Below are 24,827 nucleotides of genomic sequence, written 5' to 3' on the forward strand. Positions count from 1 at the left end.
CCTGCCCCACGGGGGAGAGCCTTGCGGCCCCTCCGTGCACAACCAGCGGGCAGCACCACCTCACTGCACTCTCTGCACGCCGAGGAGCGGTGCTGGGTGATGCCAGGCTGCCCCTTCTGCTGGAGCCATCGGCTGGAGGCTGGCGGAGAGAGGGAATAGTGAGTCAGGCGCTGGCTATGCCGTGTTTGGTCTCTAAACAGCGCAGGTAACACGGGCAATTTACTCGGGTCATTCAACCTTTCCCCCGCCGAGCTGCTCCTTTCAGTCCCTGAGCAGTTTGCCGAGCGTAGCGCACGGGGCTGGGAGTTTCAGTGCTCAGTATATTCCTCCAACTGAACTTAAAAAAATTAATTGAAAATGTTTCCAGTGAACCCCTGACAAAGAACGGGCAGAAAGACTTCATTTTAACACCTGCAAAAAAGAAAATTCAGGAGGATGCCTCGCTGAGGAAGCAGGCCTTGAGGAGGGCAGGCAGGGGGGAAGGAAAATTCCCAGTTTACAAACCTCCCTTCAGCCATTGTCACACAACCAGCCCCACGTTTTGACAGAAGAGACCCCAAACTCCAAAGTCTCTGCCTTTGGAGAAACTCCACTCACGCACCCTCGCTCTCTGCTAACGCCAGGCCCTGGGACTTATGGGGGTCTTGTGGGAAGGGAACTCCGGTCTGAGGGGGACAGGAGAGGCCCTGCAGAGCCCCTGGCTGCCCCCAATGACCGAGCTGTAGCCCCGGAGCTGCTCAGTGCTGCCTCTGTCCCCGGGGCTGCAGTGGCCAAGCAGGATTTGTCTTCTCTCTGCTGTACACACACTGAGAAAAGGCATGGGAAATGAGAGGAAACACAATGATAAAAAAGCCGCCAGCTAATCAAAACCAGTTTTAATTGCACTGCACGCAAAGGGGCTGAGGGAGGTGTGCCAGGGCTCTGTCGCAGGTTAACGTCCGAGTGACCAATGCAGCAACTTCTTTTTCAGAGCTCTTGGGCATCGCTTCTTGGGACTGGCATGACCCGGCAAAGACGGCACCGGGAGTCGCATGGAAGAGGGGAGAAGGTTTAATGACTGAGCAACTTGGATCCCAGCCACCCCAAGCAAAGGCTCCGTCAGCCCTGAGCCGTGAGTAGCGTTCAGCCCCCCTCGGTTAGCAGAGGTCACCCAGATCCCCCCTTCCCACGGCGCGGCAGCATTGCCACCCGCTGCCCTCCCGCCGTGCCACGTGAGGCCTTTGCGGGGGCCGGAGCAGAGCGGTGCCGATCCCTTCATCCTCTGGGTTCCCACCCTGCACCAGCACGTTCCAACCCGCCGCCCTGGTTTGTGTCCCCTAAAAGCAGGTCTGCTTCACGGGAGAGGCAGCCGTGGTCCGGCGCCCAGTAGCCCGTGGCGATTACGAGCCAAAGTGCCCCCAAGGAGCGCATTCGCCCCGGCCTGGACGCGTGCCCACCCTCCTCCCCACTCCTTACTCAGCCATTACTCACACGCCGCCCGAGCAAACACACGTGGACCGAGGCGAAGGGCGATCACCGCATTTATTGCTCAAAAGCATTTCTGCCCTATCTCGGCTGCTTCCTCCCCGGGCGCGGGGGCGAGGCGGGGGGCAGAGCAAAGAGCAGAGCGCGCAGGCCGCCGTGCCCGCGCCATCACCCCGCACACAGGCCGCTCGCCATGGCAACCCCCGGCGCGGGGCGGCGGCAGGTGCGCCTGCGCCCCCCCCCCCCGCCCTCACCTGCCGCCCGCCCCGCCCCGCTGACGCCGCTCCCCGCTCGGCGGCCGCCTATAAAGCGGGCGGCGGCGGCGGGCGGCCCCTCATGGAGCGCTGCGCCCCGCCGCGACAGCCGCGTCTCTCCCTCGCTCCGTGCCTCCCGCCGCCGCCCGCCCCGGACCGCCGATGCGCGCTGCGGCGCTGCTGGCCGCGCTGGCCCTGCTGGCAGGTGCGTGCGGGGCGGGCGGGCGGAGGGCGGCCCGTGGCGGGAAGGGGGGTGTCGCGCGGCGGCGGCGGGTGCGTCCCCCCCTTGCCCACAGGCGCCATTTTCCCCCTCACAGCCCGCCGGCCTGTCGCCGGGTCCGAGCCCAACGCCACCGAGCCCCAGCGGCACGGGGGACCCGCGCAGCGGGAGCCCGAGGCCGTGTCGGGTCCCGACTACGAGGAGGATGAGGAGTACGAGGAGGCGCTGCCCGTGCACCAGTACATCGTGGACGACTTGATCCGAGGTGAGCCGGCGGCCCTGAGGGGGCCGGGTGTGAGGGGGGCTCGTCAGCGCGGCGGTGACGGGGCTGAGGGCTGTTAGGTGTGAGCACCGACTTCTTTCTGACTTAACTTAAATTAACTTTCATTTTGTAAGGCTGCTGCACTTAGCTCGTGGAGTGTAGACCAAAAGTGTGCTTCTGATTGAAACTGGTACAAAAAAAATAGGTTGTCAGGGAGGAAAACTTAGCATGAGTGTGTGTGGAAGCTGCAGGTGAGCTGATTGCCTGCTGTGCTGCTCTCTGATAAACCTGATGGAGGGCTGTGATGGGGCAGCTGCCACCTGCTTACCATGGAAGCCTCAGTGGGGTTTATGGTGCTGTTTGGCCCTAAAGGTGGGGTTTACATCAAGATGTCTGTCTTGCTGCGAGGATTTCCTGGGTGTTTTCTCATGATGGCTTATCTGGGTTGGAGTTGAGTAGAGTTTCTTGGGAAAGCAAACACTTAAACCCTTAAGTGGCTGCAGGAAAGTTTCTTAAGCATCTTTCAGGCAATACTTGACTGTCAATAGCTATTGTGTGAGTTTATTGTAATTTCTCCACTTGTGAGTCATGAGGAGATCTCAACAGCCCACCTAACTGTGAGCTTGGGAAGATGTTTTTTGGTTCTGGCAGAAGTGCAATGGTAATACAAGCCAGGTACCTACAAGTGATTTGTACCTTAGTAGATGTTAGTAGGCTGGTGCTGGCACCTTCTAGGGTGGATCTGGCTACGATTTTTCCTGTGGAAACACTCCTCAGACTTGAATGAGACTAAAGGAGCTCTTGATTGATGGGGGACTGTGCTCCAGGTATTCAGTCTGGGGAATTTGTGGACCCTTGCTGAAGTTTTCCATGAGTTGAAGACCTCCAGGGGAAACAGGAATGTCGGAGTTACAGAGCAGTTGGGCCTGTAAAACTACTGGCTTGGTGACTTAAGTGTTGTATAACTGCACAGAAACCAGAATTGTTACTGAAGGTGGTTGGTTTGTAGACCAGCTCTTCTACTTGGCATGAGGTTTATCTGTGGAGCCTTCAAGCTGTTATGATTCAACTGTGGATGGCTTTCCTGGCTATGCAGCTTGCAGACAGGGACACAGATCAAACTGACAAGCTGAGCCTTGAAGAGGAAAGAATGGAAACAGCCTCAATTATGAAAGTGTGAACCTAAGTATCAAGTTGAACTGGACAGGAGAGGGGCCTCAGCTGCCAGTAGTAAGCTCACCCTTCTAGAGACAGGAAACCTTGCTGCAGGAACAGTGTTGCTCGTTTACATATTAATATAGCTTATACCATTTGAATCAGACTTCTGGTTGCTGAAGGCGTTTTTGCTTTTAAGTAACTTCAAGCCAGGCTTGTTGCTCTAGAAGTTAAAATGATCAGCTGTCTAGACAACAGTGAACTACACCTTGTTTCTTGGTGCAGGCTCTCTTCTGGTTGCTAGAAATACAGGGTTGTGAAGTATTTGGATCAAGTTGTGTCCTATTGTGGTGATTGCCTGTGTGCATCGTGCTCTGGGTAAAATATGAATACTCCAAAAATTAATTTAGTTGGGTCTGCAAAGCACAATAGAGAAATTGAAGAGCATTGCGAATAGCTCTACTGTTCTATAGACCTGTTCAAACACACCTGGTTAACTGTTACTCCTGCATAGCAGAGTGATGGGCTGAGGAGACTTGCTTTATGGCTGGGGGTTTCTTCAGAGAAAGGGGTGGTTTCTTCAGAGAACCAGTGTTGTACCAGCTTGCACTAAAACAATGCTGTTGAGCTCTGAGTGCTGCACGGAGCAGTTACAGAGCTGATGACCCTTAGTGACTAGCTTTAGCTTATTCTTCCCAGCGAAAGGAGGATGATTGCCCCTGCGTAAATCCAAAAGCTACTAAGTCACCAGCATTTTAAACCACACTCTTCTAGAGGTTTGTCTTAATTGAGATAATGAGGGGCAACAGTAAGTGGCAGAACAAATAACCTGGCTCTTGTGGACTATCCTGCTTTCACTCCTTGGGTGCACTTGGCATCTCTGGCAAAGCAGGAGAATTGGAAATGAGCTATTGTCTGCTGAAGACAGCACTGCAGGTTATTGGGGAGAAACAAGTATGCTAACTGGGACAGCAGGCTGTCTTGCCTCTGCAAGTGCCCAGGACTATCTAGTGAGTTATAATGCCTTTCATCACCGATGCAAATGGAGAGGTTAGAGTGATGGAGGCTGTTAGCCTCATATCTGAGTGGATATAAAACTAGGCAATGGCTTGGCTCAGTGTGAGCTCCATGATCTTCACAGGTCTTTGCTTGAACTGTATGGTTTCACTCAGGTACCTTCTGCTGTGAAATGCTGCAGTCCTTCACCTCTGCCCCTTCATCTCTGGTGGTTCTCTCAGCTCTTCTGCTCCAGCTGCTTTTGGTCTGGGTTGCACAGGACTTAATGGTGGCACAGCTGTACTTAAGGGTGGCACAGCTGTGCTTAATGATCATCTAAGCTTGCTGCCTTTGTGCTGGCTGTGAAATGCCCAGCTGCATGCTTGCTTGCATCCTAGGCTTCCTGGTCACCTGCAGTGACCATCCCCCTACCCCTCACCAAATTCTCTAATTCAGTTTTCACAGAATATAGCTTTTTAGCATGGCTAGACTGAGTCATCTTGTCCTTTTTTCAGTTGAACCTGTGGTTAAACCCAAGCCAACAAAGAGAGGGGGTGAGAAGAGTGCTGGCAAATCAAGAAGGAAGAAAAACAAAGGGAAAAACAAAAAGAAAGGGACTCCCTGTGAATTGGAATACAAAAACTTTTGCATCCATGGTGAATGCATATACCTAGAACATCTCCAGATGGTGACCTGCAAGTAAGTCCCTTGTACCTTGTGAGTTAGGTGTGATTGCTGTGAGGTGGTGGCATATGAGGGCTCTGAGGAAAAAAAATCAGTGTCAACTTGGCATAGATCCATCTTGTGCTGTATTTTGACTGAGAATCTTTCTGCCACGTAAATTAAGTGATGATGGAATCTGAGGTGCATAACAAGCCACTGAACTCATCAGTTGGTCATAAACTCAAACCAAAAGAATGAAAAGGCGTGTCTTCCTGGAACATCACGCCCAAACTAATCTCGACTTGTTGAAATGCTGACAAACCTTGTGCTAGAGCAGTGGCTGCATTTCATGAACACGCTCAAAAGGGAGCATCTGGAGATGCATGGGAAACTCTGAGGATGTCTAAGTGGGGTTTGAATGTGTGTGGGTGTCCTTGGCTCCAGACAGCACCAGAGCTGATAAGAACTTGTGTTAATATTTACTTGCAGGTGTCATCAGGATTTTTTTGGTGAGCGCTGTGGTGAACAGTTCATGAAGACTCAAAGGAAGAATGATGTGGCAGACTACTCGAAGACTGTGTTGGTGGTGGTAGCTGTCCTGCTCTCAAGCATCAGCTTCATTACTGTACTTATCGTTGTGATAGTGCAGTAAGTATTATACTCTTTGTCTGTCTAGCTTGAGCATGACTGGGGCTTGTGTCCAGTAGCCCCAGAATGTGTATGGCTTGTCTGAATTACCTGTGTGGAAGACACCCAGAAGGGCTGTGTGCTTATCCCTGCTTGGATATGTCTTGAGGGTAGAAGCAAGGTCTGAGAATTTCATAAGCAATTAAATATTCACTTACCCTCTCTCTCTATTGGCTGTGGGCAGCCTGTGACCCTTATTTTAAAACAAGAGCCTTTCTTGCTACAACCAGGATAGTTACAGTAGTGCAGAACACGAGCAGGAGGTGGAGGAGGAGCATTAGTGCTGACACAGCAGTGCCTTCCCTAATCCTTGTGGAGAAGCCTGCAAGCAGTAATGTAACAGCCTCATGCATGGCTATTATCCAACAGCTGGGTGCACAGCTGGAGGGAAGGAAATGGTGCTCCAGCACTTACTAATGGAGGCTGCTGGGCTTAAATACTACACTGGGAGGGAGCAAATGGGGGAAGGAGTGCTGTCAGTCCCAAATACTGTACTGCTTGCTGTTAAGGTGGAGGGAACAACCATTTCAGGCTGACCCACTGCTGAGTTTGGTGTGGTGGGTAATCAGAATCTGGTGTCCTGTTGTGAATACACGAAAAGAGCTTTTCTGGGTACATGTTTCAGGCCTTGTATCAAACCCTTCTTTGTCCCTGCTAACAAGCAGTACGCAGCAGCTTATGACTGCCTGTGCCTTTGTGTTTTGCTGGTGTGTTTGCCAGGTGCTTGTGCTGAGGTCAGATAGTCAGCATGGGGAGCCTGACTCCAGTGTTTCCTGAGTATTGGAGCAGTCCTCCAGTTCTGACACTGTAGGCTTGGGATACTGTAGGTGAAACTCAGAAGTTCAGTCTAATTTTAGCTCTTGATGAAGTACATGAATTGAATTGGGTACATGCTGTACTCTTTCCTGCAATTCAGGAAACGAGGTGTGCATTTGTCACTTCACTGTTGCTTCATAGTTAGATCTGAACTTAAGGAATGCTGGGATGGACACTTGTTCTCCGAACTCTGCCTCATTCCTCCATGCTAGGAGAGGGAACCAGTTCTGTAGTGCTGTAAGAGCCAATGATCATGGTTAGTTTCTGGAGTGAGCTGTGGAATAGGGCTGCGTATGTTTCATGCTCTGAACCCTCACAGGCTTGAAGCATGAGGTTCATAAATCTGTACCTGCCTCCAGAGATGCTAGGTGATCTGTTTGGAAGAGTTACTAGAAAAGACTGGAGAAATTGGGAGAAAATCAATCAGCAGCTTGCTTATGATGTGTTCAAGGGGCACATCAAGGGAACAGGGACTTCAAGTACTTGAAGTCCACAGGGCTCTGCTGTGGGGAGGAGGAAGGCTTGGGGGCTTCTTGATGTCATTGTCAGATGCTGCTTGATGCCGAATGTTTAACAACTACCTTGCTTGAAACTTCTGGTGCTGAAGAGCTGTTTGAGGATTCAAAGGAGTCTAAATGCTGCAGAGGATGTGGGGGTTGGTTACAACAGGTTATATATCGGGGTTCAAATTGATCTAACATGCTGTAATTCCACAGGGTCAGGAAAAAGTGTCCTCGGTATGAAGAGAAAGAAGAAAGGAAAAAACTTCGACAAGAAAACAGAAATGGCCACGTTGGTGTGTAAATGAGGAGAGAGCAGGTATGAAAGCTGACTTGAAATGCTTTTCGGTCCTTCCAGGCTGGAGTTACCATGTAATAATTGCATGCATGTTTTGCAAAGCTAGTGTTTGCTTCTAACACTTGAAATGCCTTGAAACACATAGATTACATGTGAAAAACTGGCTTGGTTTTCTAGTTACCTTAAACGACCTGAGTTGTGCAAGTTCTTCAACAGCACTGTTAGCTTTCTGGCTGCTGTCTTAAAGGAAGAGGGAGGGTAGGAAGCTATACTGTGGTAAGTGGACTTGTGAAGGAAAAAATAAAACCTAATACCTGGGCAGAGGCAGGTTTAGTGCAAGAAACTGTGGTAGCCTTCCATCACGGCAGATGGTGCAGCAGCCAAGTGGATCATCATCCCTCATAGAGAAGTACTGAGCATTTTCATGTCTTCTCTGCAAGGCATCAGGAAGCTTCTGGTGCTCAGAGGCTGTAGACCAAGACTAAGCTGCCAGTTCTGTGAGCACCATAGGTAGCCTCTCAGTCAAGTTTCATAGCAACTGAGTGCTAAAGCTCCTTGGCCTAGGTGGATCACTCCTGGGAGAAATGTAGTGGATTTTAATGAGCAAGCAAGTTGGTCTCTTCTGAGCAAAAGTGTACCTAACAGGAGACTCAAGGACCCTCATTGAACAGGAGCTATACTACAAGCTGGAGGAGGAGACCATAAAGGATAGTCCTGAGAAGTTCTGGCAGAACTCAGAAGTTTTGCTGTCGCATGTCAGCTACAGACCTTGCCCAGGCTTTGTCCAGTGACAACTGGAATGTTTTGCTCAAAGCTTACTTGAAGCTGAAGAGTATCTAGCAGAGTGTCCTCAGGTGCGTGCCCATACTTAACCTACCTGCTTCAGGTGTAGGTTTGACGCAGTTCTAGCACAGAGTGCTTGTGTCTTGGGTGGTGATTAACGTGCCTGGTCTGCCCCTTACAGAACAGTTCTGATGTGGCCACTGCTAAGCTGCAGGGTACCTCTGCCTGCCTGACACATCCACTTGGACACTGGGGGCTGGAGCTGTTGCCACTAAGCCCTGATTCATCAAGACAGAGGCTGCTGCAAGGAGGTGTCAACGTGCCACTCGCTGCTCAATCGCTTGCTGGGGAGGACAGTTACTGCTATATCTTGACACGACGATGTGGAAGGAGCTGCCGCTATGGGCTGGAGGACCTGCTATCAAGACCTGCTAGAGACTACTGCTACGGAGCCCTCTCTGTCAGCGCTGGAGCTCCAGTCTCTGCTGCTGTGTGGATGGACTTGCTTCTGTTACCAAGTCTCCTTTGGCAGCTCTAACCCTCACGGAGAGAGCTTGTTGTGGCTTTCAGGAATGGATGGAGGGGAGGAAGTTCCCTTCCTCTGCCAAAGTTAAGAAGGGAAGAGCTCTGGATGGCCTTTCTCCCTAGACTTCAGTGGATGAAAAACCTACTTCTGCTGTCACTGTGCTCCCTGTTGGTATCAGCCTAAAAGAACTTCATCTCTAGTTCTGACTTGCAGGGTGTTGGTGACAGATCTTTGTCAGCCACACCTGGGTTCTGTTACTGTGTGCGTGGAAAGTAATCCCTCTGAATTCAGTAGGACTCGTTGTGTGAGTGGAACTATCCGTTTGTGTGTGTGCTAGCCTCGGTTAAAATTAGTCTCCTCAGGATGCTGGGACAGTAAATGCAAGAGCTGAAGCTCTGGATCTGAGGAAAAAGATCCCTGCTCAAACAAGCTGATAAGCCCGGACCTGTCTGTTATAAACACAAAGCTACTTCTGTTACCCAGATACTTGATGCTGCTTTAAGCAGCAGTTTAAGTATAAAATGCTTCACGTCAGATCCAGTCAGTTGAACTTGACCAAGAACCTGTTCCTTTGAAGAATTAAGTTCATGCACTGACACTCTGCAAGCAGCGGTCTCCTGTGCTCTACCTTCTGGTGCGAAGAACTCGACTTACCTCAAACTTCTCTGACCCTGGTGTCCTTGGTTTCTTGAAGTGTCCATGCAGCCTTGAGCACAGAGTATTATTTAAGTTCAGTTTCTTCTTGGAAGAGTGAATGTGTTCTGTATAAACAGAGCAGAATTCTTCTGGTAGCAGAGCAACACCATTAATTGTCAAGTCATATCTGTAAATGTGTAAATATTTATTACTGTATTTAATATTTAATGTTTCCATAACAAACTTATTTATTTTATAATTAAACTTTTTACATAACCTAATCATGGTAAGATTTTTTTTTTCTTGCTCTTGGGAGTACATGTAAACACTTGAAATTAGAGCTTGGTTTCTCCTCAAAGCAGGAATTTCAACACTTGAGAGCACAAAGCAGGACTGTGAATAACTACAGCCATGTGTGAAGTATGAGCTCGGTGCTCTCAAAAGAGTGCAAGTTGTTTGTAAACAAAATGTGTAAATGTGAGTGCCTGTTTGAGTAGGAAATGTGAATCTTGTAGTTACTGGGTTAGAGAGGGGCTAAGGGAGCCACCTGGTTGGAAGCAGAATCTCAAACTGAAGTTTGAGCAAATGAGTAGCCCTTTGCACTGGACTCCAGAGCTGGAGAGAGAGGGAAGGGCCTTTCATCTGTGTGTGGTCAGAGAGAATGTGGACAGTGCCTTGAAACTTGGCCTTAAATAAATGAGGAAAAGCAGAATAGCCTCAGGCCAGTGACTCCCTCAACAGAAAGGGAGCCTTGGCCTCCACAGTCTACCGTGAATTTCTTTTCCTTCCCAGGTAGTTATTAGGCCAACTGTGTGCTGGTGTTCCCTCTAAGCACTGACAGCAGTGAGCTGGGGTCTAAGTTCAGAGTGGCCTAAAAAAATGAGTGTGGGGTTTTTTTTGTGTTTTGAGGCCTTTTTCCCAAAAGCATCTTTAAAAGGTGTTGATGGCTGTGGCTTACCTTGAAGAGAAGAAAGAAAAAAAGGACAAGGAGTTTCAGTTCTGACCAAAGTTGTGCAGCCAGTGCAGGAGCAGAGGGTAGTTCTGTGCACAGTAGCTGAGATGCATTTACTTTGGCCTCCTGACTTAGCCAAGTAGTTCTCAGACTGTGAGAGCAGCCTCTATGGTATGTAGCTGAGGTATAGGTAAATGTATTGCAACATCTGTGGGGAAGATTGCAAGGCTTCATTCCAGGGAACTTGCTTCATTACCAGAGTAAACAGTGCTTTTCCAGAGACATTTGCTATTAGAGCTCTGGCAAGAAGAGCTGTTTCTGTAAGTCATGCCAAGCATTTTGCTTTGGAGTAAACAAGCTCAATCTCAGTGGTAACCCAGCCATAGCCTGGTGAGACTGGGGATGGATTACAACTCCCATTTGAAAACCATGAGACTCTTCCAGAAACTCTCTCTCTAATCTTCTTTCTGGAGTCAATATTGGGTTTTCTACTGGGTAGGCTTAAGCAATGCTAGCATAGAAAACTGAGCTGTTTTCCATCTTCCTCCCCAGCTTGAAAGCCTAACAGGAGTGGAGCTACTAGTGTAACTTGTAAATTCCCTCTGTTGTGTATTTTTCATGCTCTGAGTAGTGAGTGGTCTGGAGGGTATATGCCAAAAATAGGCAGTTAGGAAGTGGTGAGGCCTAACTGAGTGATTTCTGTGAGTTTGTACTGTAGAAAATTTGAGTGTCAGCTGGCATTGACCTGGCCTGGACTTGAACTGGTATCAGTAATCAGGAACAAAAATCATGGCTGAGTCTCCTTAGCTGGAAGTTTGGAAACAGTGGAGGGCAGGCTTTGTCGGAGACTTGCTCCTCAAAAGATTTAGGCTACAGCCAGATTTTCTGAGAGGTAGGGCAGACAGCAGCTCCATTGTAGAGAGGACTTTTGCTATGAGTCAGTCACATCCAGCACTGCTATAGTGCTTGCTAGCAAGCGGTGATGGTTTTTTTTACTTGAGCTATGGTAACAGCTTGCTACCAGCTTCCTACTGTAAATTTGATGCACAAGCACCATCAAGACCCTCAGTGTTCAGTGGGTTGGTTGCTTAAAAAACACAAGTGATGGGTTGAACTATATTTCTGGAAGTCTCTTGCTGTCCAAGGATGCTACACTGCATGACAAGCAAACCTGATCTGCTGCAGAGCAAGGCCAAAGATAATTTTTATTGTTGATGCTGCACAGCCAGATCTGCTTTTCAGGATAGATACATCATCTGGCTTTTAACCTGCTCCCCTCACTTGGAGTTTCCTTGGTTCCACTAAGCATGCCTGGGTTCCTGGTCCCATAAGTTATTAGTAAGTTAGGCCTCCAGCTTTTTCTTGACCTTCCAGTGGCAGTGTTACTTGGACAGGAGAGGTTCTGTGTCCTTGTCACTTGTAGCTGCCTCAGCTGAGACCTGGGAGAGTAGCCTGAGGTACTTGCACAATTTTCTGCGCACACGGCTGATTTTCCAAGGTATTTTCCATACCCAGATCAGTGTCCAGGAATTCTGGTAATGTGAGGGTCATGTCTGCTTGCACAGTTCTGTCCTCTTTCCCAAATGTTTTGTTCTTTATGATTATTGCATTTTGTAGAGGAAACAATGGTTCCTCATGGTTTTTTTCTCTGTTGTGTATTTATGGAGCTTTTGAGTGTTCTGCAGTTGTCTGTGACCAGAGTAGCTTCCTGTCTACTTCTGAACTTTGTTTCCCTCCTCCTGCCCTCCTCCCAGTATGCCCCTTTTCCCTCAGAGCAGTAGTAGATGTTACTCTGAATCTTGGTCTGCTGGATATCATAGGAAGGCTGGTTCTACTCTGTGGTAAGGACAAAGTACAAGTTTAAGATGTTTTCTTTTCCCTGGTGAATCCAGATGCACAGAGACTTCCGTGAAGGTGTTTGTGCTGGCAGTGGCTGCAAGTAGATGTTGTGCGGTGGTTTGCCTAACCCACCTTTGAGTTGTTCCATGCCATTTCCAGTAACTGGTATAAAGTTTTAAGTTCTTAAAATAACTTTGGGCTTTTTTAATATCAATGTGCTTACCTAGCCTGTTAGCAATGGCTTCGTGTTCTGGGTGACAGCTGAACGCAGGGAGTAAGCGTGCTCGAGGAGCAAGGGCCAGTTGTGGGTGTCAGTGTTGGACTCTTCACATGAGATAGATCAGTGGACAGAAGGGTCAGACAGCCTTTAATAAGCCTTGATTCCTCATTTTGTGAACAAAGCTGTACATACCTATCGTTCTTCTGCTGGTTACACCTTCCTCGAGCGAGTAATCCTCATTTACTGCAGGTCTGGCTCTGCCTATGACTCGTGAGTTTGCTCGGTTGAGACAGCTACGCCTGTGAACGTCAGAGGGAAGCAGCTATTGTTTGCTTACTGTGGATCTAGGCCCAAAGCCAAGGAAGCAGGATTTGTGCCTTTTTCAGCCTGTGAGGTGGGACATCTTAAGTCCAAGGTAAAGAAATGCTTTCAAAATACATTTTTTTCTAGTAAGGAGAGTAGCAGTTTTTCTTGAGAAAAAAGAAATTTTTATTCATACGCTTTTTATTTCAGAAAGGTGTATCTTTTTGCATATAATTCAGAAAAAAACCCACTTTTTAGCTCAACGTTTTTTGACTGAAATAATACAGCCTGTTCAATTTGCAGTCTGAGAGTCTGATCTAATCCAGCATTTCCACTATGTCTTAACCTAGATGTCATGCCCTCATTCCAGTGCCATGCACGCTAAGTCAGATAACACCGTCGTTACTTCTGAGTGCCTCTGGATTCTTGCCTGCTGATGCTTTGGTCCAGACCTTGGAGAATAGCTTCCTTCTCTGAGTGTGGTGTTCCTTACACAGCTGGCAGTGGATTTGTGTTTGGGTATCAGACAGCAGTCCCTCACAGACTGCAGGAGTCTGTGGGTGGTGCTTGGAACCTGCTAGCTTTCCAGAAGATAAGGAGGTACATGCTTTAGCATCAGTTATGTGATTTTTGCCTGGGAAAGGAAATCTCTTCAGCACTGCAGGGAGCTAGTTAAAAAACAGTGGAAGCAGAAATGACTTTTAGGTGTCTAAAGCAATGAATGTATTTTTAAAAGTCTCTGTTAGAGCATCCACAGCTGCTGTCATCTTAGGGTCTGAGCGCCTCTTGAGTGGAGCAGAATGGCACAAAACCGAACCAGGGCTGAGGGCAACAAATGCCCTGTCAAGCCTTAGTCCCTCTCGTTTATGATGAAAGCTTTTCAAGAACATGAACAATAGCTGTGTGTCTTCATCATGTTTAGATGTTCTATGCAAGTGCTAGCATATTGCCTGAAAAAGGTAGTAGCAGGTGGGGTTTCAGCTGGAGGGGGGAGTGAGGTAGAAGGATAGAGTAGAAGAGCAGAGAAAAATGGGCCAGAATAAGTACAGGATTTTACATTATTACTCCCCAACAAATACCCTTGCCATGGAAAAACAGTAACTTTCCTTTCAGTTTCAAAGACTTATCTAGGATAATTCCCATGAGTTCTGTTATCACCTATGAAGGAGCTCTTGAAGATTTGAAAGAGGACAATGAGGTCCATGGACAAAAACACTCAGCAGTTTCCAACCTCTAATCAGGTGCACAGAAGCTGTTGTACATACAGGCTTGGTGACGGCACCAGGGGAATTCTCTGTTTGGAGTAGTCTCTCTGCAGATGTGAGGGTAATTCTGCTTGCAGCGGAAGACATGCAATGACTGCTTTTGTGCCTGGTCCTTGGTTTGCTATTTTTTAAAAAAAGAGAAATAAAAACAGTATCATTAGCACTTCTTTCCTCTGTTCTGTGTCCATCCCAGCAGTGCAGACTGGAATTGAACTGGTTTTTCTGTGGGCTGACATGATTTACATAAGAAATCACTTACTGCAACGCTAATGAGCAAGCAGTGCAAGACTCAACAGTGTGTGTCTGTTAGCAAAAATATTGCAAGAAAAGTTGGGAAGGGGTGGTGAGTGGTGATGGTGGGCAGCTTGTTAGCTGTCGGTGCGGTCTAATCTCAGTCCCAGTAGCATCAGCGTGAGTTTTATCGTTGATTTAGCAGGATCTCAAGGAAAACAGCAGGGTTCAGAAGCATCCTTTTGCTGGGGTCTGAAAATTCTGCTTTAAAACATGATTAAAGCGTTTCATAATTCTCTTTTTCGAGATTATCTTGGCCTGTGCTAATAGCTGCTTTCGTTCAGAAGGCATACGTGGGTAACAGGCCTTCCCGGTGCGTCTGGAATATAGTTGAAACACATGGCTTGGATTTGCATCTTCCTCTCTGTTCAAACCCTGTTTCTGGTTTTACCTGGTTCTGGAGCATGCTTAAGCCGTGCTCACCGTTGAGCTGTTTCATCTCCAGGATGTGTTTCAGTCCCTGCTCTGCTGCAGAGCGTGTCCCATAAAGCTGTTACACGCCGGATCCCAAGTGGGAGTAGGGTGAGTGTTGCCACTGAAATAACTCTGTGCTTTAGCGTCTCACACAGATGTTGCACAACAGTCTCTAGATGAATCCCACTGGTGCTGGGGAGATGCTCCACAGAATGGTAAACTCGCAGCAAAACAAGGCAGCTCGTGTTTTCTTGGGAGGAGCCAATTAATCCCAAGCATTATCTTCATCCAGTGCTCCCAGCTTTAATGGAGGCCAAAGGCCTTTCGTCCCCTTGCTCAAATTTCATCACAGCCATCCCCGATGTCGGCTCAGCTGCGAGCCGGTCTGGAGGGAGCTCTTTGGAAAGCAGCCAGCTGGTCTGCCAGGAGATTGGATCCAGTTGCATCAGCATGGGAGCAGGAATGCTCCCGGGGCTGGCGGGCCGGTCCTGACTGGTTTTCCCAAAGCTCCTCCCACAGGAGCTCCTGCAAGGACATCCACTTACCTCACCAAAACCTGGGTGATCCAGGGATCCTGAAAGTAGAACAGCTGTTCCCTGGCAAAAGCAGGGAAGGGATTAACCCTCCCCTGGGCTCCAAGCCCTGTGACACAGTGAAACGGCACCAAAAATGCCACCAAGCTGTACTATTTTTCACCATCACAGCTACAGAACTATCACAGACGAACATCTACCAAAACAAGGATGAGCCAGGCCCTCGTTTAGTGGAAGATGAAATCAATTGGTCTGTGCTGATTAACAGCTGATGACACAGATAACTTTATGGCACTCCAGCCTTACAGAAAGGATGTCTCGGACTGACTGCTTTGTGCAGGATGATCAACGCTCGTGACTTCACTGTGAACCTTTCCGTCAGCAATGGTGCTTCCAGGAGGAAGCAGTTGTAGTTTTGGTCTTTTATTTTAACAGTGTTTCAGCGTGAAGCTTTGGAGGAGCTTGAAGTATTTTGTACACTTATTTGTAAGCATGCACATAAAATCTGAGTATCTACAATTGCCTGGTACTGTGGAGGACTAGGTGAGGTAGTCCCTTGAGGGCCCCAGTCCCTGGAGATGCTTAGTGGTGTATTGCACAAAGGGCTGGCTCCTGGCATGGAGGCATGGCCCGAGAACCTAAAGTTTCACATACCTATTTTGAGCAAGGACATTTATGACCCTGAGGGCCAGAAGGGATAAAGTTCAGTGTATGACCTAAATGTTACCCTAGAGTTTTGAAAATAGCAAGACTTCCTTTATTTCCTCTCATTTTTAGAGTCAACATCATGATTTGGGAGGCCTGTCTGCCAGCTGTAACATGGCGTAAGCTGGGAGCCCCAGACCCCGAGTGAGAAGCCGTCTTCGACCTCAGTAGGTAAGTTTTCATCTCCTATCTGGGCAGCACGGGAGCGTAATGTGGGCAGACATTGCAGCCCAGCTGATCTGGGGTGCTCTGGAGGAAGTAGGACAGGCAGCAGACAAACCCTCAGGCCTGCTTATGAAATATTCCTGTGCAGTAGCTCGCAAAGTGGAGTGCAGGGAGGCTCACAGTTACAAGGGAGGAGGAAGCAGAGGTTGGGGAGAGGCAGTTTGCTACTAATGCAACAGCCTATGCAAAAAGAAGCCTGACATTTGCTTCTTCACCCTCCTGCCTTGCTAATTGCTATTAGAGAAGAGGCCTGACAATTGCTTCTTCACCCCCTTACCTTGCTAATTACTATTGGAAAAGCTGTCTCCAATGCAAAGCATCTGGGATGGCTTCCTAGCACAGAGAACACTGATTAAACAGATGGTATCACCCACGAGCGTGGCTAGGCTGGTGACCTTGTACATGTCTTGAGGAGAAACAGGATATGCCACACAAGAGAGCGCTTTGCATCAGGTTGCTGTGCCCACATGCCTTCTGCCCTGACCTGGTGTGGTGTGTCTGCCTGGCCTCCCGGAGGACACTCGCTCGCAGCCCACAGATACGCTGCTGTGGCTCACGTGGCTAATTGCAGCTCAGAGGCCTGGCCAATGGGATTGGGGCCACCGAGCACGACGACAGGGCACTGGGCAGGAGGGAGCCACTGGAGGTGTTTTTTTTCCCCTGTGTTGCCCTGCCAGGAGGGGTTCCTGGAGCATAGCCTCCTGGTACCTCTTGTTCCTCCTTGCTGCAGTCTCTGTCCTGTAGGCAGTGTGGGACCCCTGTGTGTGTGGATAGCTCTGTGTGCGTGTTTCTAACTGTTGTGATGCACTTGTGACCATTAAGGACCCCATTAGTGTATTGGCACCGCTCTGATGACCTGGCCCAACTGCAGTGTGATGGTGATGCCTCTCCTGGACCTCTTTGCTGTCTCCTTGTGCTCTCTGAGCTCTTCCCTGCCTTTTGTCCGAAGCGGTGTGCTCTTGGCTGTTGCTGTGAGGGGAAGGCTGGCTGGAGGTGCCTGCAAGATGCAGGCAGGTTTTGCAGTGTCTAGGGTGTTACCTCACCCTATGGAGCCTACCTTGAAGACCTTAAGCAACCAAGACCTCATCACACTGGCAATGATAGTGTTATATGACCTCCTTTTAAAGCTGTAGGAAACCAGCAGCAGGGCATTGACCATTGCCTCATGCCCCCTCTCAGCCTGCACAGCTCCTCAGGTGCTCATGTAATTTATAACTTACAGTGCATAAATCTTTGATCTGGATTGATCTGTCCTCTGTAAAGAATCTTAGACTGATCAGCTCTTGTTCACGGAGCCTTAAAGGTTCTTCCAACAAAATCAGAAAATACTAGGAGCACAAGAGTTAGTCTGGAGATTTCAGCCCTCTTGGCACAACCTCCCAGAAAGGTTTCTTTCCTCCTCTAGCTAGGTGGGAGGGAGACAAATTCTCTGTCGGTGAGGTGCCCTAAATACAAATCTGTTTCTTCTCCACCTCCCAGCTGATGAGGTGTAAGCTACAGCTTACAAAGGGGGCACGGAGCCAGGCTTGGCAAGCCAGCCTCGCTTTTCATATTGGCTTCCTGATGCAATCTCCCACCTGCCTCCCAGCGCCGGTGCAAAGTGTGGCTGCCGGTGCTCGCTGCAGTCTGAGCCACATCAGTTACACCCATGCACAGCTCCAGCTGCCAGAGTTGGACCCCCTGAAGAGGGGGCCCAGTTGAAGGTCTCGGTCAAGTCAGGCCTTTCTCAGAGGTGTCTGCTGCAGCCCTGTAGGATTTTGGTGAGTCTACAAAAAACGGGAGGTAAAGAGACATTTGCTGTGAGAAATGCCATGTGTTTATTCCCAGCACGCCGTTGTGGGTTTGTTTCTTCCTGTGCTACCAGGGACAATGTGTAGAGTCTCTATAACTGGTTCTCACCCATCCACTATTTCAGGATCTAGGTGTATCTACTTAGTAGCAAAAAATTATATAGGTTAATTCCCACACTCCCAATGAATGAATCATTAAGGGAACAAAGAAAGGTGCCTCCTTTAAAGTATCACTGCCACCTGCATTATGAACATACGCCCAGGTTTACCTGTGCATATTTAACCCCTTATCAGAGCAAATAAATGACAGTCAGCTCTGGCTGCACCTCTGACATGGACGGCAGGAGGAAACACGTTCCTGCCCTTGAAAGTGGTGTGCAAAATTCAGAGAATGCTGAAAAAGAAAACAAAACCCCATAGAGGATTCGTTTAACTATGCAGCTAGGCCTGGCCAGAGATATGTCCCACCTCCCACAGCCTCTGGTTTCCAGGCACGTTGAGGAGGAGTGAAATGCTTAGCATCTGGCGAAACTGAGCTGGCAAAGTGTACCTCCCCCTAGGAAAGCCTGGAGCCTCCTTGCTAGTAACTGGTGAGCAGCTGATGGTCAAAGCCAAAGGATGCAGTAGCTTCCAGGGAAGGCAAATTGTTTCTTCCTGACTGCAAGTAAGAACAGCGTCCCTTTCAGCTGAGAACTGCAGCTTGGCCTGAGTTGCAAGGAGGAGGAAGGGGCACGGCTGTATCTCCTGTGTGTTTTTCCCACTTGGTTGGGTTGTCAGTATACAGTCTGCAAAGAGGTGTGCCCCAAGGATGTGAGAGGAGATAAGCCACTGAACTGTATTAGCACATGAAAGAAAATACAGTGGGAGCTTCCAAAGGATGGCAAAGGTTCAAAACCTGCTCACAGAAGCACATAGTTGTGGATGATTACTGCAGCACACTACTCCAGCCAGAGGTGTGGCAGTGTGGCGTGTGATGAGAACGTAGCAGAAAGTGAGTAATGCCAGTGCCATTCTTAGTAAGGAATCCTATTTTTAGTACGGATTGGCTGGGAATATAAATGGCTTTAAAATCAAAGAGCCAGTGAAAGGAGAACTCCAGTGAAAGGTGCTGACTGCAAAGGTGAAAGTACAGCCTCCCTCTGAAGGTGACCCCGAGACACACGATGGCACTCCTTTTGCATCCCGAGCTGCTTAGAAAATTAAGTCATGCAGGAACAGTGGCCAGTGCTGCCATCAGATGATTTGCAATACTTGGATCATTGTAAGCAAATTATTGTCCTTTGGGTGTCAAGTGTGTTTCGCAGGTTGGCTAATTCTGGCGGGGGTGACAGGATGTTTGCCAACACGTGTTGTGTTAGAAGAGCTGCAGTCTCTGTAAGGCCCAGCTTACTCAAGGCAGGAAAGAGACTGAGAGGAGTGCTGCAGAAGTTTCTTTCTTTGGCATGTTTGCCTTGGAAGGGGTGTGAGATCCCCAGCGCTGGAGCAGATGGTCCAAAGCCTGGGAGCCCATATTTGCCTGAAATGTGTCTTCAGAGGAGGAACAGAGATTTCAAAATACTCAGAGTTGCTCCTGGTGTGAGACCAACTCCCATGTTTGTACAGGCACGGGGAGTGATGGCCTCTGCGTGTCCCTCGGGGATCCCTTGGGTCTCCAGAGCACAGCAAAAGCGAGACATCTCCAAATGCCCTGCGTGGGCGTGTATAGACTCTCTGCAACTGTGGCACGGTCCCAAGTTAACCAGAGCTTCGAGGTGGCTCTGCCTAGGCCTTCTCTCTATCACCAGCTCTCCAAAGATGACCAAAAACTCTTTAAAACTCCAAAGCTGTTATACTGGAACATAAACTAGAATAATTAACTTCTTGAGTAGAACCAAAACTACAAAGGGCAGGTTGAAAATAAGAGCTGTTATTGGCACTACCACCTCCCCGCTACGCACAGACACCTTCTGCCCTTGCAGGGGCTTGCTTTCTGCCACCTCGGTGGCTCTGGATTGCAGGAAACTGCACAGCTCCTTCTGCCCTGCAGGAAAAGCAAAACCTCCCCTTCTTATCTTTGGGCTTGTCCTGGTTTTGCAGAGGTAAAATTTATAGATTCGCTGCTCTGCTGTCCTCTCTGTCTTCTTTCCTTCTCAGTGATTGCTGTCCCTGGAGGGACTGGCCACCAGCTTATATGGGCTAAGTATCACCTTGTGTCTTTTGTATCAGTATTGATATTGGTTTTCTGATTTTATGAAATCTGTTGAAATTTCAACCCACAAGTCCCCCTCCTTTTCCCAATTCCCTTTCTTGGTCGGGAGGGGTCATTGGGTGATAGAACAACTGGTTATTGTTTGGCCCTGGGTGCGGACTAAACGGAGACAGGGGTCTAGCCAGTCCTCAAAGCAGTCTGCCTTTTTTAAGGAGCATAGCACCCAAACGAGAGCCAAGTAAATAAAACAGATCCTGTCTCTCACCCTGACTCAGAAATGGATCGTCTGGCTGGCGGTCTGTACATGTGCTGCAGACCTGGCTGTGATTTCTGGAGGTCTGATGCCCTGACTCATCTGTAGGACATCTAGAAATCCTGGGCAAGTGTTCAGAGGCCTCGCATTCTACCTGGACACCATTTCCCAGCAGAAAAGGAGGAGCAAACTAGGGAAACTGGTAATTTGTGGGACCTGCTGTGTCCTGCACGCAGATCTGACCTGCCCACTCCTCTGCCTGTTACTTTTGACTCAGTTAACAGCCAGAGAGGTGACTTTGCCCTTCTGGTTCTTCATAGTCTTTCAGTGTAAATAGCAAAACAAAAACTCTCTCCCCTGCCATGAGACAGTTGCATATCTGAGATCCAGGGCACCTTTCGGAATGGATTTTGCTTTAAGAGCAGCTGTTTGGATGTTGAAGGTAGAGGCATCTACGAGGTGGCTGAGAACTGCTTTGGAAAGCTTGTGGTGGAAAGGGAATGGCTTGGAGGCTGCTTGTTTGGTTTTTCCTTTGCTGTACAGTGTTAGAGGTACCGTTGGGGATTTCTCTCCTTCTCTAATTGGTGGGACATGGAGCAAAATTCAGAACTTTAGTCTGATGTGGCACTTACCAACTTCTGGCTGGGCACTGAGGAACTGTAGCCTGACTGCGACGATGTCATCTGTGTTGCAGAAAGGTCTAATTTCATACTTTTCAATCCCAAAATCTTTTATTTATTCTAAAAGTGCTCATTTAATTTAAAAAAAAATTGGTTTTTCATTTGTTGTAAAATGAAGAAATCGCTCAAAGAAACAATGTTTTCTTCTGAGTAGAAGACTGCATTTTGTTTGACCTGGAGTTTTGTCTTTGGGTGGGAACACAGGGGAATATCCTCTGTGAGGTGGGAGCTCTCCAGGCTGCCCAGTGGGACAGAGGCAAAATAGGTGTGCACAGGTACCGACCCGCTCATTCCCTCAGTGCTGCACGTGGTTTGAAGATACCTTTGTTTACAGTAAGGTGACAGAGCTGTGTGGCGTTGTCCCTGCTGCTTATCCACCCAAACACACCTCAAAGTAAAACGCAGGTGACTATAAATAGTTTGGGATCCTTTAAGGTAAAATACAAGTGCAGCGTAACCACATGGTTTGGTCCAAGTTTCACAGGTACAGAAGAAGAAATCCTACTGAAATCTACGGTTAATTTTCAAAAGCCTGGAGCACACCCTGAAGTCACTGACTGTGGTGTTTTCCCCCTGATCTCAACAGGGCAGAGCTGGGCCCATGCTGAAGACTTCTGAAAATGCTGCTCTGCTGCTGTGGATCTGGTCCCGTCGCCTCTTGCTAAGTCAGAAATCTTTCACCACTGTAAGAGACAGCAGGGTCTGGCAGCTCTACTCATCTCCAGCACAAGTGCTTAACAGGTACCAGTTAATAACTAAATATACAGCATAATTGCTGCAAAGGCCAAAGCTCTTAATAACAAGTATTGTCGAAGATGTATGCAGTTGTTTTTCTCTGCTGGGGAGGCAGGAACGTACAGGTAGATAACTGTGCCAGTGCTGGAGCAGTTGGAGTTTGCCTGGGCAGTTCGCAGATGTTCATGTGTTCTTTGTTTCCCCTGTGATTGTGTGTGTGTGCGAACCCCTGGGGTTTTCTTAAGGCGTACTCCAGGAACGAGGTGAGGGAGAGGAGCAAGCCCTGCTGCGAGGACAGAAGCAGGATACAAATGGGCTCTGGGTTTCAGTAGGAGACAGCGAGGAACTGCCGCGAGTCTGGGTGTGGAGGAAATATGTCAAGACTCTGAGCCAGGGCTGGATGGCACTGAAAAGCAGGGAAAGCAGGAATGGAGTTGGTAGGGTCTTGGTGAAGCCACCTGACAAGAACGTCTGAGGTGGAGCAATAACGAGCACTGTAAGGCTAGCCCACAGAAAAGGAATATGATAGTGGAGAGGTGGAGACTAGAGAGATGGGCAGAGTCAAGAGTGATACCTCTGCATGTCGGCACAAGGCTGCTCTAGTGCTGAAAGCAGGTGATTTCAGTCCCATATGTTGTGCTTTTGTGCTGGCTTAAACTTGGAGAAACAGGAGGAGGACGGTGCTTTGTGCCCCAGCTAATTCCACTTGGAGATGCCAAAGCATTTAGTTTATGCTGGACTAATCTGGATGTGGCAGTGTTGCCTGACCTTCCTCTGCTCTAAGGGGCGAGCTGTGCAGCCAGGCCATGTTGCTTAGAGTGCTGCAGCCAGGCAGCTATAAGTGGTCTGAATGTCCTGCAAAAAGGAGATCAAAAGGTGCTGTGACAGCCCAACTGCATGTTGAAATGAGGTTTTGGTCTTTGATTTGGCTCAAACTAGCCCCAAACAAATATTCTGGGAATATTAACATTCTGTGAGGCAGGGAAGGAGTTGCTTGGCTTCCTTTTCCCCCTTCCTCCTTTGCCTATTTACAGGAGAAGGTGTTGCTCAGGCCAAAAGAATGAGGGAAGTGCAAGACATGATCTCCTGATGTAAATGACAGGGCCCATCCTATAGAGAGCCTCACGCTCTTCCATCAGGGTGGTTGTGTGGGTCTTGGGAGAACAAGACAAGTTAATAACCATGGCTTGGGCCGGGCAAAGAATGAACTCTGAAATCCCCAGCCTGTTTTTCCATGAATGGGAAAAAACGGAAATCTTTCAGAAATGATTGGAAAGTGTTGTGAAGTGAGAGGCCCTTGAGAACACGGGTGATGGAGCAGGCAGGCTGTGGGTTCTTGTTTTAAGGCAGGCGTGTGTGCAGCAGGTGGGCTCGGCCTCACAGGAACCCACGGCGTGCAGAGTACCCGTCACTGCTGAAGGCTAACTCTCACATTGCACACAAGTCACCATGCGTTTTTTGCTGTGGTTTTACTTCCCCAAGCCCAGTAGATTCTGCATTGGCCAAGGACTCTGCATTTGTCTGGGTCTGGGTTTTTTTTTTCTCCTTCTGAATCTGAAATCTGCAAGGGAATTAGGCAGTGGTACATGTGTACCTCAGTTTGCTTGCATGCACTCTCCCACACATGTATGTGTGTGCCCTGTGTGCACCATAACGACCTGGACCCTTTCTTGCCCTGTAATGGTTCAGTTCTTCTGTACCAGCTTACAGAGGAAGACAGCAGGGAGATGCTACCCCCTGGGATACCAGTGTTCCTGCGTGCTTGGGACTGGCTGGCCTCACCCCTCCAGAACAGCCTCCCCAGAAACCATGCAGAGGTGTTGCTAGCTCGAGCGAGCAAAGTCAGAAACAGGTCCCTTGGTTCCTTTCTCCTGGCTTTACTGAGATATTTCAGGCATGCATGATATAATGACAGTGTGCTGCAGCCCAAAGGTGTGGTGGAAAATCTGGTTAAGCGTGCTGGCTGAGCTGCTCCGTGGATCCTCAGCTGGGACATGCTGTAAGGCACAGCTCAGCACTGTTAGCACAGGAAAGACAAGAGCTGCTTCTCTCTCGCTTCAGCCTGAAGAAACCGCATCTTTCCATGTTGATTTTTTCCCTCAGCTCTTGCATCCCTGCATAAGTGCTTGCGTGTGTGTTTGTAGTTCTAGCTGTTAGATGCTCGACCGTATTTTTATTATTATCATCTCTTGAAACCCCATTCGGGACCAGGGGTGTCTGTTGTACAAACCCACTTGTTTCCTTCAGATGCAGCTTTTGAAGGCAAGTTATTCTCTCTCAGCTGCACAGCCTGTCTAGCGTGTATTCACAGTCCTGCTCTGGGTTCTCTGGCAAACTGGAGCCCTGTAAACTTAGTGTGTGATACCATGAAAGCTGAGAGGGTCTGTCTGCAGGGAATTTATCGCGGGATCAGGTGTGGTACCTTGGGTGTAATGTGAGCTGGAGACTCAGAAATCAGAGAGACAATCAAAACAATGCTCGCAAGATAGGATCTGCAGCTGTACCCTCAAAGGTCTCTGCAGGCCAACTGCCTTGATGGAGGAGGTCAGGGTAGACATTGCAAGGCCAGCACTGTTTGGTGTTTGATTTGGGCTCTCCCCGTTTGTTCAGAAGCAGAGAGCGAGGAACATATGGAATATGTACAGAAGGGGACATTTTCCTTAGCTCGGGAGCTTGGAGCTAGGAATGTGCTTTTAAATGAACCTCTTGATAAATGGACCGTTCAGCAGCTTCAGCTGTAGAAACTTGGTCCAGAACTCTGAAACTGTGGTAAAAACCTTAGAAATTTGCTTGTGTAATGGTTACAGGTAAGGTGTTCCCTTCTTGAAGTCACGATTCTCTGTTCATGACAATCATTTCCATAGCAATGCATAAATGAGGGTTGGTAGACTCACTTTTAAAGGGAAAAGTATGAACACAGGTTTTTTAAAAACAAATCCTGTGAAACAAACCCTCTGAGCAACCACCAGCAGAAAAGAGTGGTTTCCCATTCAGGAAGTGGAATCATAGCTTAGGAGCAAACTTTTTCAGGTATATTCAGACGTTCTTGGGTCTGCCAAGCCAGATCACTAAAGTTACTCCCTACCAGCATGCTTGTATTGCTGTGCTCATGATCTGGATGTTTCCTGCATATGAGTCAGGCAAATTCTTAAGGAAAAATCTCATTTTGGGTGG

At 48.6% G+C, this 24,827-nt stretch overlaps 2 protein-coding genes across 3 annotated transcripts in view; both read left to right on the forward strand.

Annotated features, from left to right (window-relative positions):
* The window catches only part of LOC137664547 (albumin-like), a 369,558-nt gene that overhangs the window by 194,346 nt on the left and 150,385 nt on the right, over positions 1–24,827 (forward strand). The window lies entirely within an intron of this gene.
* On the forward strand, positions 1,881–7,321 carry AREG (amphiregulin). Its single transcript, XM_068404228.1, has 5 exons — positions 1,881–1,923; positions 2,036–2,203; positions 4,867–5,050; positions 5,504–5,662; positions 7,234–7,321. Exons 1-5 carry the CDS (start codon positions 1,881–1,883, stop codon positions 7,319–7,321), a joined length of 642 nt encoding a protein of 213 aa, XP_068260329.1.

This window comes from Nyctibius grandis, chromosome 6 (genome assembly GCF_013368605.1).
Source record: "Nyctibius grandis isolate bNycGra1 chromosome 6, bNycGra1.pri, whole genome shotgun sequence".
Taxonomy (NCBI): domain Eukaryota; kingdom Metazoa; phylum Chordata; class Aves; order Nyctibiiformes; family Nyctibiidae; genus Nyctibius; species Nyctibius grandis.

Coding starts and splice junctions, on each gene's coding strand:
- AREG (XM_068404228.1), top strand. CDS start 1,881: ATGCGCGCTGCGGCGCTGCTGGCCGCGCTGGCCCTGCTGGCAG. Junction 1,924..2,035: donor CGCGCTGGCCCTGCTGGCAG/GTGCGTGCGGGG, acceptor TCCCCCTCACAG/CCCGCCGGCCTGTCGCCGGG. Junction 2,204..4,866: donor CGTGGACGACTTGATCCGAG/GTGAGCCGGCGG, acceptor TCCTTTTTTCAG/TTGAACCTGTGGTTAAACCC.